At 41.5% G+C, this 15592-nt stretch overlaps 1 protein-coding gene across 3 annotated transcripts in view; it reads right to left on the bottom strand.

The window, feature by feature from the left end:
- The window catches only part of LOC126405259 (cytoplasmic dynein 2 heavy chain 1), a 145615-nt gene extending 130276 nt beyond the window's left edge, over nt 1–15339 (bottom strand). For all 3 annotated transcript variants that reach the window (XM_050068912.1, XM_050068929.1, XM_050068921.1), the window contains exons 1-24: nt 15210–15339; nt 14117–14334; nt 12775–12948; nt 12307–12445; nt 11868–11986; nt 11446–11590; nt 10946–11091; nt 10663–10749; nt 8614–8748; nt 7196–7309; nt 6984–7095; nt 6640–6764; nt 6226–6401; nt 5720–5915; nt 5502–5597; nt 5001–5162; nt 4720–4818; nt 4314–4453; nt 3890–4118; nt 2841–2968; nt 1586–1701; nt 1189–1316; nt 681–830; nt 272–477 (exon numbers count right to left, since the gene is read on the bottom strand). In XM_050068912.1, coding sequence (XP_049924869.1) covers nt 272–477; nt 681–830; nt 1189–1316; nt 1586–1701; nt 2841–2968; nt 3890–4118; nt 4314–4453; nt 4720–4818; nt 5001–5162; nt 5502–5597; nt 5720–5915; nt 6226–6401; nt 6640–6764; nt 6984–7095; nt 7196–7309; nt 8614–8748; nt 10663–10749; nt 10946–11091; nt 11446–11590; nt 11868–11986; nt 12307–12445; nt 12775–12948; nt 14117–14299 — 3305 coding nt within the window. In that variant the 5' untranslated portion in view covers nt 14300–14334; nt 15210–15339. The remainder of the gene's footprint in view (nt 1–271; nt 478–680; nt 831–1188; nt 1317–1585; nt 1702–2840; nt 2969–3889; nt 4119–4313; nt 4454–4719; nt 4819–5000; nt 5163–5501; nt 5598–5719; nt 5916–6225; nt 6402–6639; nt 6765–6983; nt 7096–7195; nt 7310–8613; nt 8749–10662; nt 10750–10945; nt 11092–11445; nt 11591–11867; nt 11987–12306; nt 12446–12774; nt 12949–14116; nt 14335–15209) is intronic.
- Nucleotides 15340–15592: the final 253 nt, after the last annotated feature.

The raw sequence follows: 15592 nt of genomic DNA, 5'->3' as shown, positions 1-15592 counted from the left end.
AATAGTGGATCTGAATAATAAGTCAAACTTGTGGCTAAAATCTAAAAGGCTATAATTGTATCACATTAGATTTAGTTAAGTTACTAACAATCCCATCAATATTGAAAAAAAAAGAAGAAGATTTTTTTTAAACTATTTTCTGGCCACAGCATCACCACATTTTATCCAACTACAGCATGTTCTAAAAAGATGAAGGCAATATACATCTGAATCAGCTGCCCTAACTCTCTGAGCAAAGAAAAAACAGTTCAGCATATTAAAAAGGACTTACAGCAGTTTACTGCGCACAAGCTCAAGCTCCTGGAACTCCTGCTGCTTGTCCCTGATGGTCTGGAGGCACGCAAGAAGAGCAGCATGATCACCGCTCTCAAGCATCTCATCTTTAGGCTTCAGCTGGTCCCAGCGGGCTTTAAAACGTTCCAGATCCGCTCTATAGACGTCAATACGACTCGCCGCGTTACTTCGCATCACCTCCACCTAAGAGGGGAACAGGGCGAGGGAGAGCAAATAGCACAAGAGCACAGCCAGGGACAGAAAGGAAGGGTGATTAGGGTAAATGGGCATTGTTATTTTTCATCTAAAGACTTTCAAAAGATGAGCACTAGCAGAAAGCCTTTACAGAAAATCTTGGATGTGAAGTTTTTAAACCATAAGCCAACATGTTTGTGAGTTTATGTCACCTGATCTTTGATCATGAGCTGGTGGCTCTCCATGACAAGCTCTAGTTTGTCCCATTTGGCCCTCAGTGAGGACAGGGAGTCCAGACCACCCCCAGCCACGGCTCGCAGCAAGCGGTTCTTCTCCTCAGCACACTGGAACTGAGGTAGGATCTATGCACATACAAACTCTAGTTAATTAGTTACAATGTCATGTCAAACATGTGTCCTGTTCCACATGGAACTACCTGTACAAGATACTGCTATGTGTGAAACATCAGAAATATAACAACAACACATACAGCATAAATTCCCAAACACTTATAAATCCATGCGTGCCATGTCATTGACAGTAGGGGCTTACATAGAAAAGGCTCATTAAAGCTACAATTGGAAACTGTCACTATATTTTGAAAGAGGGTCAAGGCTTTACAAAAATGTTTACAAAAAATCGGAAAAAATTACCAGTATTAGTATTTTTTGTTCAAGAAAGTTCCCGTGCAGAGTTATGGAGTGTGTTACTTTGTCTTACTTCTGGTTTGCGGGCTAATATCTGGTTATATTTGCCACTGGCTGCACCAATCTCCTCCATGCTCTCTGGTCGGTTGGACAAGGCCTCTATTGACTCTGAAACAAAACTGTCTATGGCCTGGGTGTGCCCTGAAAGCAAGAGGGAGGGTGGTACACACACAAAGGAAACGGAAAAGGAAAGAGAAAGTAAGAGCAAAGGGGATGTCATCGGGCCAAGAGAATGAAAAACAAAATTGAAATAAAGAAGAAAAGTGAAAGAAAATGAAATAAGAAAAGTTTGGGCTTGTGACTCGTGTAAAATACACTGATAACTTTATAGAAAATGCAATTCATAAGATTGAGACAGAATGAAAGCAAAGTTGGAAAAAATTAAAGTAAAAAGACCAGTCAGTTTGTACCTTGTATGGATTTCCTGAGTGATAAAAGCAGCATGTCGAATAGCCTCTGGATTAGGTCATCGATGACAGCTTTTACTGGCTCACAGTTGATTGTAATGCAGTCTACTTTCTCCTGACTGACAAAAGAAGGAAAGGATCAGTGCCTGAGACTCTACTGATATGGTGAAACATCCTGTATTTGCAGAGTCAATTAACATGAACTGAACCAAAGAAGTGAATTTAATCCTGGCAGGGGGAATAAAATGCCAGCTACAGTGCAAATGGCCAAAGTAATTAGCAGACCCCGCTTGTGCCAATAACAAGTCAGTCTTAACAAGTTATCTGCCTTAAGATACCAAAATAGTTAATGGTGACCATCCTGGTTAAATTCTGAGCCTTTACATGTATTTTTCCCCACTGTTTTGTAATTAATGTGTATTTTATAAAAGTACTATAAATATGAACATTTTACATTTGAGAGCTCTTCTGTGCAATCACCTCCCTGTTTCGGTCTGGGAGGCAGACACCGTCTCCACATTAAGCACTTCACCTCCTATAATACACTGGGCACCTTCTCTCCTTCTCTCTCTTCTTAGTTTCTGAAAAGTTGGTTATTCTTCATTTGCTAACATTTACGTCCTATTTCTGCATATCCCTAACTCTGTCTCGCAGGTTAACTCATATCGCAGCGGTGCCTGGATGGTGTGACGTGTGTGGTTGTGCTGCTGCGGTGGTCCTGCCTGATGCCTCCTCCTACTGCTGTTATTATTAGTCATACTTCTACTGTTATTATACACATACGATTATTATTATTGTCACATACATATACTATCAAATATCATTATATACACATAACATATGCTACCAAAATTACTGTTATTGTAGCTATTGTCATTACTGCTTGCCCTGCATCTCTCTCTGTCTCAATTTCTCTCTCTGTCTCTCCCTCTCTTTATGTATCTTTTTGTCATATGGATTACTGTAAATGTATTATAATGATCTGTTCTGTACAACATCTATTGCACGTCTGTCCGTCCTGGAAGAGGGATCCCTCCTCAGTTGCTCTTCATGAGGTTTCTACCGTTTTTTTTCCCCTGTTAAAGGGTTTTTTTGGGGGGAGTTTTTCCTTATCTGCTGTGAGGGTCCAAAGGACAGAGAAATGTCGTATGCTGTAAAGCCCTGTGAGGCAAATTGTGATTTGTGATATTGGGCTTTATAAATAAAATTGAATTTATTTTTTTTCATTTGACTTGTGTTTATAATGTGTGATGCATACCTGGGCAGACGTTCTGACTCCTTCCCTTTGGCTTTCAGGGCCTTGAAGTTTCTCTCCCAGTCTTGCACGGAGTTCAGATGCTTCTCCACTAACTTCTCTAAATCAACCTGGCCCAGCACCACCCACTCCTACAAAACACACACACACACAAGCACGCACACACACAAAAATTACAGCGGTTAGGTGCTTTGCATATTTCCCAATTATAAATGTTCCTGTATCAAAGATCACAAAATCTACATGTAATACCCAGAAATAGGTGACTAAATAAAAACAAAACAAAGTAGGGGTGATAGAAGAGAAGTCTAGAGGTGACTGAGGGATTCCCCGACGATTTAGATATGCATGGCTGCGGACAGAAGGGAAAAGATAATATACTGTGCTCACTGTTCTACTAAGGTAGTGTTAAGGGGGAAAATGCTGACAATGAAGACAATACAGCTTCAGTACATAAAAAGGGAAGAATGACTAATTTAAACTGTATTCTTTCAAAGAAAACAGTACAGTAATGGTTCCTTGCAATGATTCAATGACCAAAGGACCTCTGAGGCCAGTGTCAAATCCCTGAACTGTCAAAGAGCAGCATGCTTGCCACAGAATTTAATGCATCTTCACACTGTCTTTGCATTGTTTTCCCATCTGTCTCTACTCATTACATTAATGCAGATCTTTTGGACTATTATCTCTGTTCTCCGTGCAATGAACTTTTGCACATCCCCTATCAATATGTTTTGCATATGTTGCACAAAACTGTACAGCTTTTTTCGAATCATTAAAGCAGGTAAACATGCTTTACTAGAAACCCTGCATACAAGTTTGAAACTGAAAATGAGAGTAGGTGACCTTTAATGTTCACTGTATGGATATTACTTGTATGATTCATTAGTATTCATTAGAATAGTTTCATTTTGTATGGGGATAATTACCCTACACATGACGAAAATTGTTACACTTCTCTTATCTTTATACAAATGCTTTTAATGGGACAGTTGACTGAAAATCATCTGTCATAATCAGCATCAATGTCAAAAAAGCTGTTGTTCAGGCACCTTGAACTTGTGTTGTATAGCCAGCAGACGACTGAAGAGGTCCTCGGCCTTGCTGAAAATGGTGAGGAACCCAGAGGCGTTTCTATCAATCATCACGCTAAAGATGAGCTCCTCCCCCTGGGCGCTGACACCTTTGAACTGGTTTGGAATTGAGATGAACCGTTTCATCTCCCTGAAATAGCGTGCTCGCACTTCCTCAAATGGAGGACGGAACTGCAAGCGGCCCTGTCTATTCACAAGAAGGAGAGAAAAAAATAAAAACGGGGGAAAAACTGCTGATCAATTATGTTGTTGTAAGAGAGAGGGGAAATACTATGTATGTTTGAGAGAAAGAGAAAAAAGGCGACAACAAGGCAGAGTTGAGAGTGAAATGGAATTAGAGAATAGACATAAAGAGTAAGACAGTCAAAGTGTGTGTACTGACTTAAAAGTGAGGTCTATGTTTATCTCAGGCAGGTTCTTGTTCAGAGCTTCCAGTCCAGTCTGGTACTGGTGTTCAAGAGCCTTGTACAGCTGATGGTTCCAGTGCTGACGCCATGCCCGCATGTCATCAGACCTGAAGCCCTAAACACACACACATACATGCATAGGTTTTCCAAGAATTAAAATTTGTTGTACAGGTTGTGTATATCCAAAGACAAGCTTTGTAATGAGTGCTAAAAGAGTTTTGTAACATGCTTTTTTTACAGTGATAATCACAGAACTCCCTGGTGTTTTCTCCACGTTTGTCATTCATATAAAAATAATGTGTTCAGTAAAAAACCCATGTAGATAAAAATTACATGAAGGCCGGCAGCAAAGACACTTACACTTCTGACAGTTAACAATACCTGAGCCTCCAAAGTGGCAAAGCCAGTGCGGAGGTCCTGAAGGCCATCCTTCCACCGCTGCTGATGTCTCAGTAGGTCCACATTCATCAATGTCACCACCTGAGAAATGTCCCCAGAGGTGTGCGAGCAAATACACAGCAAGACTTTAGTTACTAATCTCAGATTATGATTCCAAAGGAATATGCTCACAATAAATAATTCAAATTAGTGCCAATTGCCTCTCTATTTAATAATTTAGTGAACAACTGAAGTCAAAATACAGTCTAACAGCATGCTGCAACCTTGTCGGTGAAGTCAGTGTGCCATTTTCGTAACTTCCTGTTCTCGGTGGAGAGTTTCTCTGCAGCAGACTGCAGCTTAGCAATGTAAACTTCCAACTCTTTGGGGTTGTCCCAGGTGATCTGCAGTTTACCACCCGAGTCCTTTGACTGAGAACGCGGATTCTAAAAAAGAAAAGCAGAAATATCATCTCAAGTCCAAAATAAGAAATCAGCGCCAGGAACAATTTATCGATGACAAGTAAGTTTCGTGTATAAAATGTTTTGTTGTGTTAAAGAAATTTCAAGAACTATATTTTGTGTTCTATGGTAAATGTCTTTTTACCACAGTTTTGTATGTCGAACAACATCAGGCAAAGGGACTGCTGATAAAAAGTAGCCTTTCTGCTAACATTTAAACATTTACATTTGTTTAAATGTTGATTAATGTACATTTATCCTTTTTGATATTTAGCATGAAATGCCTGGGAAGTAAAAATTATAATTTCCAGCTGTGTGCAGTACCTTGATGACCTGTTCAAAGGCCAGGGCAAGACTAAGCATCATCGGTCTCTGAGAGGGAATCATCTGCTGGTCAATGGTGTTGTAGAAATGGGCCACCTACAATGCAGTAGTACTTTGTTACAATACGCGCATGAGACTAGCTAAAACAGAAATAATGAGACAGATATGAATAAAAACATGAGGAAAACATGTTTGTGTGTCTTGGTGTACACTCTCACCTGTTTAAGGACAATAGCTTGTCTGTAGAATTTGTCTGCAGTATTAGCAGCCTGCTGTATCTTGGCTGGGATGGGAAAGCCCAGGGCAGAAAGCTGCCTGACCTCCCTGACCAGACTGACCAGCCTGTCTGAATACTGGATCTTCAGCCTGCCGTCCACATGGTCCAGGTCCATCACACGGTTACTGGCCTGGAGACTATACAGAGGGAGAGAGTTTTAATTAGATCCAATCAAACTGGCACCTATTCCAACTGAGGTGCCCTTCATCAATGTGCTAAATAACATGATGATGAATATGGAAAATAAAAATGGCAGAAAACAGTATAGATTATGTTAACAAATTAATAAGATTTTACTGAGAAATGTATGTATGCTGCTGTCTAAGATACTGTGACATATAATTTGAACACAATGCTTTCAGTGGCAAACGAGATAAAATTTGGTGTTGCTCTGAACTTGTCTTGTAGGTTATGTTAGCTGAGGTCACAGTGTGCAGTGTTTCCAACCTGATGCCTGACTTTGAGTCAGCCAGTCCAGACAGTATATCTCTTGACCAGTCCCCGACCTGTTCCTGTTCATACGCCCTCAGAACCTCCAGCAGGTCATCACAGAAATGCAGGAACCCCTTAAAACCGGACAGGTCTGAGAGCAGTGCCTCAGCTATGCGCATAGAGTCTTCAACCTAATGTAAGAAATTTTTTTTTTTTTAAAAAAAAGGAATCAGTACACACTATTATATCATTGGATTTTTTTTATATTTGTCACATCAGCAAAAAGCTACGGTTGTGTGATCAGTCGAATTATCGGATGTAGGCCCATGAAAATTAATAATAAAAGAGGAAGTCCATGCTACTCAGTTGCCAGCAGTCTCATACAGGATATGTGCGCATGTCATCATACACAGACACATGCTCTGTTACCTTGTGTGTGAGCTGTCGGACCCAGACGATTTTGTTCACCACCTCAGGGAGGTTCCTGCCAATGAGTGGCCCGGATTTGTCTCCAGGGCCTCCATGGCATCGGTTCTCAAAATCAGTCTTCAGGCCTAAGAAAATCAATGAAGTAAAGAGAAGTCAACGATGGGGAACAACAGTGTGTCACCACTGAATGTCCCTTCATCATATACATCATTTTTTTCTAAGTCACTTACCATAAGAGAACAGGTAGTGCTTCTGCTAAAGAATATATTTCTCTTACTCTCACCACTAAGACATCTTACTGCGCCATTTCAACTAAATCACTTCTGAAACAACAAGCTGTGTACCCTTGTTGTAGTCGAGTAGTCTAGCCAGTAAGGTCTCTCTCTCTGACTGCAGCTCTTTGCTGATGGTGGGACGTCTGATCAACTCCTTGTGCTTTTGAAACACCTGCAACAGCTAGACAGCAAACACAAACACACACAGGCACGTACTGTAAGTTCTCACAATAACACAGACAATATTTTACAACCTGAGCTGAAGCAGTGTGTTTCACTACCTGTTGTGGGTTGTCCTGTACATCAGCAATGTAGCTCTTTAGTCTGCCGGCAACCTCCTGCTCTGACGGAGCCATTAGGCGCTCAAACTGAGCCACCGCTGCTCTCCAAACAGGCTACAAAAAACATACAACAAAATGTCATATGCTAAGTTAGAGAGGGATGTTTCATGCTTGCTTCAGTTACATGAGAAGCAATTTACAGTATTATAATTTAAAGGGCCACTGTGTAAAATGGGTTGAAAACTGCTGAAAACAGTGACATCAGTGGTCAAATTCTAGATTGCAGGGCTCACTCGCTCACCCCTCCCGTCGGGTAAATGACGGTGGCCTCGTAGGGACAAAAAGCCTTGCGCAGACACGAGTTTTTCAGGAGTAGGTCTATCTAGCGACGAGGTGAATGTTTATTTAGAAATCTAAACCATGTTACGATATTGTAATGAATCACTCACAAGCAGGAGACCAGAGTAGCGTTCGGGAAAAAGGCCCGTTTATTTAAGCACTCCAAAAACTCCGGTAACACTCCATGGGGTAAAAGACTCTGTCCCAAACTCTGACTCTTCTAGCGTAACACACACACTCTATACACACATACTCATTTACAATACCTAGCGGGCACCTCCTCCCCTCTCTGCTCCACCAATCTCCAGCCCGCACACTGACTGACTGCGTGGCCTGTAAACAGAGCTCAGCTGTTTATTTAGCCTAGCAATATCTACGGACTATAGTAGCTGCAATGGACGACTCTGAACGCGATTTTGAAGAGTTTCTTGTATCGGACACAGATCCAGAGCCATACCTGTTTGAGCCGGAGTACACAGATGAGAGCCGGAGTACACTGAGCAGGCGAGAAGAGAGGCTGAATCCTCCGGTCCCATTTTGCTGCACAGAATGGGATTCGGTGCTACCATTGTTGGGGAGATATATCATCAGGAGGAAAAGCGCCGCAGAGAGTGCATCACAAGGAGTGAAGTTGCGTCTTCTTTTCCTCGCTGATGACGGTTCGGGTTCATTCTCTCCTGTTGCGTAGTAAGTGTGGTCCATTCACAAACTTTATAACTAAAAAAACCTTTCACTACTCTCTATCGACGAACTACTAACACTCTCTGCTGTTTCCTCCTCCTTCTTCCTTCGTTCCGCTGTCTTCGTTGGTTTATTTATACACGCAAAACGCGTTCTCTGGCTGGCTGGATTGTCCGCTCGGTCTGCCGTACATACATGGCAGATTTGACAATACACCATGCCAAATATTACACACTGGCCCTTTAATGCTAGCTAGTGGCTATGTAAATCTGTTGCTCTTTTTATTGTAAAAGGCACTGACATTAACAACGTACAGGCCTGAGGAAAGCTCAAACAAAGTAAATCAGAAGTCTTACATGCTCATAACACATGTACACTCCCTGTTTCTTAGTACTAACCTCAGTGTAGGGGTTGTAATGCAGAGGGTTGAGTCCAGAGAAAGGTTCAAACACACGATCTGAAGTCAGAGCCTGCTGCTTCCCGCCTGGCAGCAGACGCAGCAGTTTTTCATGAACCATACGCAGAGTCACTACCTGGTGGACATAAAAAAGGAGAGCGTTTTCACATTATCTATGTCAATTGTTGTCAATTTATGTTTGGTTACCAGGGTCACAGGAGTCAACATGACTTACAATTTGTGACTGACTTTTCCAATTATGGTGCTCATTCTAAGATAGCGTGTATACGGGTATGGGAGACTAAGAAATAAAGATGTCCATACACGTGATAAACTGACATGTCGAACCTTTAATAGAAATGCCAACACGGCAGATATTAGATGGCTCCCACATTTATCATTCTGTCCACAGGGGAAATGATACAATTTATTTTAAAGAGGAAAGACTTTACTTGCCCTATAAAAATTGTTTAATTTAAGCGGCTATCAAATAACAAAGACTGCAGTTATTAATTAAAACAACATATGTCATGTATTGTAGCTTCATTCCTACACAAAAATGACAGTGTCAGAGCTTAAAGTGAAAATTTGTCAATCGTTCTCCGTCTATAATTTTGCGCCTTACTTGAGCCATGCCCACCTCTATTTATTTTTCACCCCTCTCTCCAGTTCTGCTGTATTAACACCGGGTTTAATATATTTTGCTTCCATCTCTCTGCCCTGCTCTACTGTACTTCAACGCTACTTAGCTCTCTCTCTACTCTACCAGTAGACTACCACATCCACCTGTTGCACAAAACGCACACAGCAGTGTTTCCCCTAGGATGGAGTTGTAGCAGCGGAGGTGAAGCACACGCATGAAAAATAATTTTCACATGCGTGAAACTTTTTTGTATGCTTGCAAAGCACAGCCTGCTGGGATGTTTCTATGTATCTACTGGCACCAGAAGGGCTCTTTAGGACTAAGTACATACAGTACATGTGTGCACAGTAATGAGCAGGTGAAATGTCTGTCTAGCTTACATATGAGGTGTCTCAAGATTTAGGAACATACAATTTTATTGAATATAATAAAGTAAAAAGTCACTTGACATGCTGCTGTTTTGTGCTATGACCTATTTAAGTGTTGGAAGTTGTTATTTACGTGACAACGCCTGAACGCAACACAAGCTCAGCATGAGTGCCGTGCTGAGCTGCTGTGCGAGCAGCGTGTTTGTCTGTGCGTAACAGCAGTCTGTTGGTTATTTACACACTGTCCATAACAATAACTTTGTCAGCTGACAAACTGCACCGGGCTCGGGGTCAGGTTTGGTCAGGAAAATGCGGCCCGAGCCGCTCTAGCGTGCTCACCTGTGTGTGTGGCGGAACTCCGCCGTGCGCGATACAGAGAGCAGAGGAGAATTGTTAACGCGTGACCATGTAGAGACAGAAATGACACGATGGCATAACACCATAAATAGTATATTGTTATGTTATTATATGAAGCGTCCGTCGCGCAAAATAATATCAATGGGGGCTGTGGGCAGGACATTGTTACACAGCTGTGCCTGTGACTCCAGGCAGAGAGACCGCTGCATCAGAGCCGAAGGAGCACGTTTTAAAATACATTTATTTTATCAATTAGTTATTAACTTTTACTATTTTTAGCAACTTGCCCGATCGGGCAAGTGAGGTGTTAGTTTACATGCCCGACCTTGAGTTTTACTTGCCCCGGGCAATCGGGCAATCCTTATTGTTGAGCCCTGGAAGGTAAAGGTCAAAAAAGGTGAGTATCTTTTACAACCCATATATGGCTCATCTTCCTTCCTTGTTCTGGTTTCAAAATAAACATCAAGAGGAAATTCCATGTAAATGTGACGTCTACTATTCCACCAACAACCACAAAGGGGGAGGGGACAACTGTGAGAATGCTTGCAGACATATTTTAAGGTCTGAATGTGATGCAACCAGTGTATCACAATGCTGTGTGAAAAGGAGAAATATGCACTATTGAACAATGTCTACTCTGCAGAGTGTGTTTCCTTGTCCCTGGATTTGAATCATATCTTACCTCATCTAGCCTTTTTGCAAGGCAATGAAGGGTTTGTGGGCAGTGCTTGTTTCCCTTCCAGGGGTGGGGAGCATGTCTCTTCCATACCTGAGATAAAATAAGGCAATTAAATGGTTTTAATGCTCACCTTCTAGAAATGGATTTTCAGTCACATTTTATGTTTAAATACATTGCTTCCAGTTGAATTGAAGTGAGGGGTTTAAATGTGACAGTAAACAGTAAAGGTTTTGATTTTTGAGGAACCATTTTGTGCATACTTTTCCCCCATACTAATCTTCCATACCTGTCCAGTCAGATGTTCACAGGCTACCACCCACTGTTCACAAATGGCGACGCCCGTTCTCAGGTTCTCTCTCATCGATACAAACGGCTCCTCAAAGATTTTAAGATCACTCAGCTTCCTCTGAACATATCTTCCAAGGGATCCACCTTGTGCACAAACAAACACAAACAGAAAAGATTACAAAATTGCCACATACATAGGCATCCACACACAGTGACGCACATGCACTGAGGGAACATTACCAATACATCACTGCAATCTCAAGCATTTCAACATACTGTTGACTGCTCATGTTCTGTATGTATGGTAGTACATACTGTATTTCTTCCAGAGTTCCAAGGAAAACAACGTCAGTTTCATTTCTCAAGAGATGTACATTTCATCAACAATCACAGGAGCTAACACAGATGTCTTGACACACACTGTATGTTAAAGACAACATCAGCAAATATTTGTTTTCATTTCCTGATTTGGGTCGCGTACGTGTGAGAGAGTCTCACCGATAACATCCATGAGTCGGACCATGCGTGTTTCGGGATATGGCTCAAAATCAGTCTGCCTCCAAACATCATCCAGAGTGTCCCTGCTCTGCTCCACCAGGTCCACAACATCAGGCATAGACAAGCCATCAAGACCACAATACTCCTGATGGAAACACAAAGAGATACACAGTTTGGTGTGTCAGTTAAATGTAGTTTAATCCCAGTAAGTTCACTGTGATTTAAATTTCAGCTTCTTGAAGAACTATTAAACGCTGTTCAAAACCAACTTATCAACTTGTCTGAAAAATCAATGCTAAGTACAGTTACAGATTTTAGTTTACATCTCAATAACTAATTCAACTGGGAACCACCCTGTATACAAACAATATGTGGTAGCTGTAATGTAGCCAGTCCTAACACATAAAGGTTCGCATGCATACCTTCTGTATGGGTTTAAATTGCTCTGTGAAATATGTAGCCCTTTCTCTCGCACTGTTCTTCTCTGCAGATTGAGAGAGATCGTCCCAGTATTGGAATTCATCACTAGGAGTCAGGATGCCTGCATGGGGAGGACAAAAATATGAGTACACTGTTTCAAAATCATTACGTAACCTTGTTCTTATCAGATTCAGTTAAGAGGGTTTTTTTTTATAACACTGCAATTTTAGTTGTAGCGATCCAGTACAGTTTAGCTGAAAGAGCATGTCACTACAGCTTGCAGCAGTGAGGAATAACTTTCCTTTTGTAAATACTACTACCAAATTGCATGCATAATGTTATGTCCCTCTAAAATCCAAGTATTTGAATAGCTGTCTATCACTCTGTTGTCACTCTGGCCCTGACCTGAATTTCTTTCTGCAAATATATATTTATGCATACCGAGAACATCTTCCTCTGTGCGGCCCCTCTTGGCAGAGGGTTGTGCTCCAGACTGGCGTACCACTGAGCCCAGGCCAAGCTCCAGCTCACTAAGCAGGCCTGCCAGCTTAGGGTCAAGTGCTGAACACCAGTGCTCATCCTGGAGAGAAGTGAAAGAGACACATTTAGGCTGCAACTTTCAGACCTAATGGTCTTGTTCTCTGCTCTTGCCTAATCTCTTTTCAACAAACCCTTTAAAATACTTCAAATTAAAAAGTGTTTTTTTTAACTACAACTATAGGAAATGTTTTAACTAAATCCAACTTGAAACATGTTCCAAATAGTAGTTTCAGAAATGTTACACTTGCTTTGGATGTTGCTGACTGTGTGGTCCAGGAGAATCTTCCACTCTGCTTGATGCTACTACACAAAGCCTACATCTTTCAAAAACCATCTATGGAATTCTTTAATACACAGAGACAGGCTCACCTTCAGCAGTACAGGTGCATAGACTTGTCTTACAGCCTTGTAGAGGGTGTTGATGGGAGACTCCAGCATGGATGACACAAGGAGATTCTGGTGAAGGTTGTCTTCTGTGATCACTGTTGGATGCAGCTTGAAGAACACCAAAACCTTCTCTCCGCTGTCCCCCAACGCTTCAATCTGACAAAGCAAAATGACACAGTTTAATTGTCGAGTCAATTGTTGCTGTTTTGTTATAAACAGTTTTATTGTTATTTCCTTCTTCTAGATTTAACACACGTTCAACAAGGGCAAATCAGATGAGAAAGGCACAAGAATAGGAAATAAACAAGACGGAACAAAACAAAATAGTACAAAGCAAACAGTATTCAGAAAAAGGGATGGAGGAGGATGCGAGGGTGACATTCATGTAGCATGTTCCATGTCTAGTTAGTCCATATGCTACATTCATGTAGCATGTTACATATGCTACATGAATGTACATACATTCATGTAGCATATGTAACATACATTGGATCCTGTACATCCATTGTATACAAGCCTGTTAAACTGGGGGCTGCTGTTTTAAAAGTGCACAGACAGTATCTCAGTGGTCTTCCAGCCCCTTATCGAAGTCTTTTAACAAGCTGTTCCATGTCTAGTTAGTCCAGGTATTCCTTCAGCCACAGTCCCTTGTGAAGCAGGCTGCTTAACGCTCACTCCACTTTAGAAGAATTAGTCTCTTAGTAGATAAGCAACCCAGTGTCTATAGGCGCTCGACAGTTATTCCAACATTAGTGTCAAACTTCTGGCCCAGCAAGCATTTGGGGCACACTGGGAAAATGACATCGAAAAACTCAGTGTTTTTACAGCTGGAAAATCCCAGATATTGTATAATCCTAAATCCTACACACTGAGAAGATCTCAAAGCCAGCCTCAAATCATGTTCCACTGGGAAGCAGTCAGAGATGTCTTTAGGTCATGCTACCAAGCCAGCTGGACAGAAAAATATGCATTAGGGTCAGCTATAGACATTAATTCATAGATATCTGAGACCACACCTCTTGCAAGGGTTGCCTTCTTTAGAGGCTGATTCAGAACCAACTGTTGCTGTTCAAAGTATGACACAACATGACCTGCACATATACATACTACCAGGCTATCTGACACATACAAATCTGTAAAGGAAATGCTGTTGAGAATCAGTAGAAACCAGATGTTTTTTTCTATTTAACCACTTAATAACAAAAATTAGCTTAAGGTTGGGATATTTTCCTTATGAGTCATGAGGCAAAAGATTTCACATGGATATGTTGCTCTGTCCTGGGAAACTTTACCACTGTAATGATGCTTTAAACATGTGTGTTACCTTATTTGACAAGTGAAGGTCATTGTCATGTCTGCTGACGGACAGGACAAACTCATTCCCATCATCCAGGAAGTTATTGAGCTCTGGGCTGTCCACCAGGGACGACGAAGGCTTTATCCCATAGAAGCTTCCAGTTGTGGTCAAGATAAACTTTTTGCGAGCATCATCCAACCCCTGGGGCATCTTTCAGTTGCAGTGATGTACTGAAGCTGAGAAAGCTGGAGTATAAAGAAAATAACACTGTAAATGACCACACTGTGGGAAGAATATGGCTAACAGGTTGTTATTGTGTAAAACAGATACTTGTACAAATCATTATTAAGTCTCAAGTGTCTTATTGCTGCAGATTCTTTATACTTGAGAAACTCACTGCTTTTTTTTTTTTTTTTTTAAACTAATTTTTCTCCATCACCCATGTGAACCAGGCTACTGCTACGACAGGGCCCGTCCCAGTTTGAGCCTTTTAACCTATGAGCGGCACAAACTGGGGCGATACATGGCTTTGACTTCGGTTAAACACATCGTTGTTTGTGCTTTGAACGAATACGTAATGTTATACCTTTTTCTGCCGACCAAGAAACATGAAAATATACATAATAAGCCTTCGTCAAACCACATGACCATACAAGTTTCCCGGTTCCCTGTCTATGCAACTATAACTAGTTACTTTGCCCTAAAGAATGGTGGGTAAGTTAACATTTAAGGAAGCTTTAACGCATTTAAAGTGATGCGTTAGCACCGCTAACGTTACCTGAGCTGATATTGCTGCTAAACTGTTAGCTAACTAACGTTGTTACCATCTTAAAGGTGCTAGCGCTGACACGTTAGCTTAAAGTTATAAGACCACCATACGTTCAGGTAGTCCTCTTTGTTTAACGTTAGGCAGCGTCTTCTATTGACATCGTAGGGTTTGCATTAATGTTCACAAAGTTGTGGTACAGCATTGTAACTAAGCAATGGCTATGGTAGGAGAGATACCATCGGCTAGCTAGGTAGCGTTAGCTCACCGCCTCTGTGAGATAAAGTTAAGCATTTTAGCTAGCTAGCTTGACTGCAGCATGCTAGCGAACTGATAGAAACATTGGTTTCGTACCGTTTTGCCACCTAAAGTCCCACTCCCGGATAGTTTTGATAACTCAATTCATGGAGGGAACTTGTATCAATCTGTTACTCGGTGTGTGCCTCTAAGATTATGCTTGCGTGGTTACTAAGCAACTACTTCTGCTTCTTCTTCTTCTTCTTATGAATTTCCGGCAGGCTGGATGCCTTGCGGTACATTGCTGCCTCCCGCAGGTCGGGGTGAGATTGCAGTTTTAGGCCATTCCTATTTCCAAAGTTTTAATCCTGTGGAGGTGACGAAGTCAAGGACTGCTTTCACTCATTCCATTCCATTCATACAGGCTTCACTCCCTTAGTAAATGTTTCACAGTTTGCTGTTTCCTGCAGGCTCCACATAATCCATCCTCATGTTTGCCG

This window comes from Epinephelus moara, chromosome 2 (assembly GCF_006386435.1).
Source record: "Epinephelus moara isolate mb chromosome 2, YSFRI_EMoa_1.0, whole genome shotgun sequence".
NCBI classification, from domain to species: Eukaryota; Metazoa; Chordata; class Actinopteri; order Perciformes; family Serranidae; genus Epinephelus; species Epinephelus moara.
Note: the sequence above shows the minus strand (reverse complement) of the source record. Positions and strands in the feature narration are given on the sequence as shown.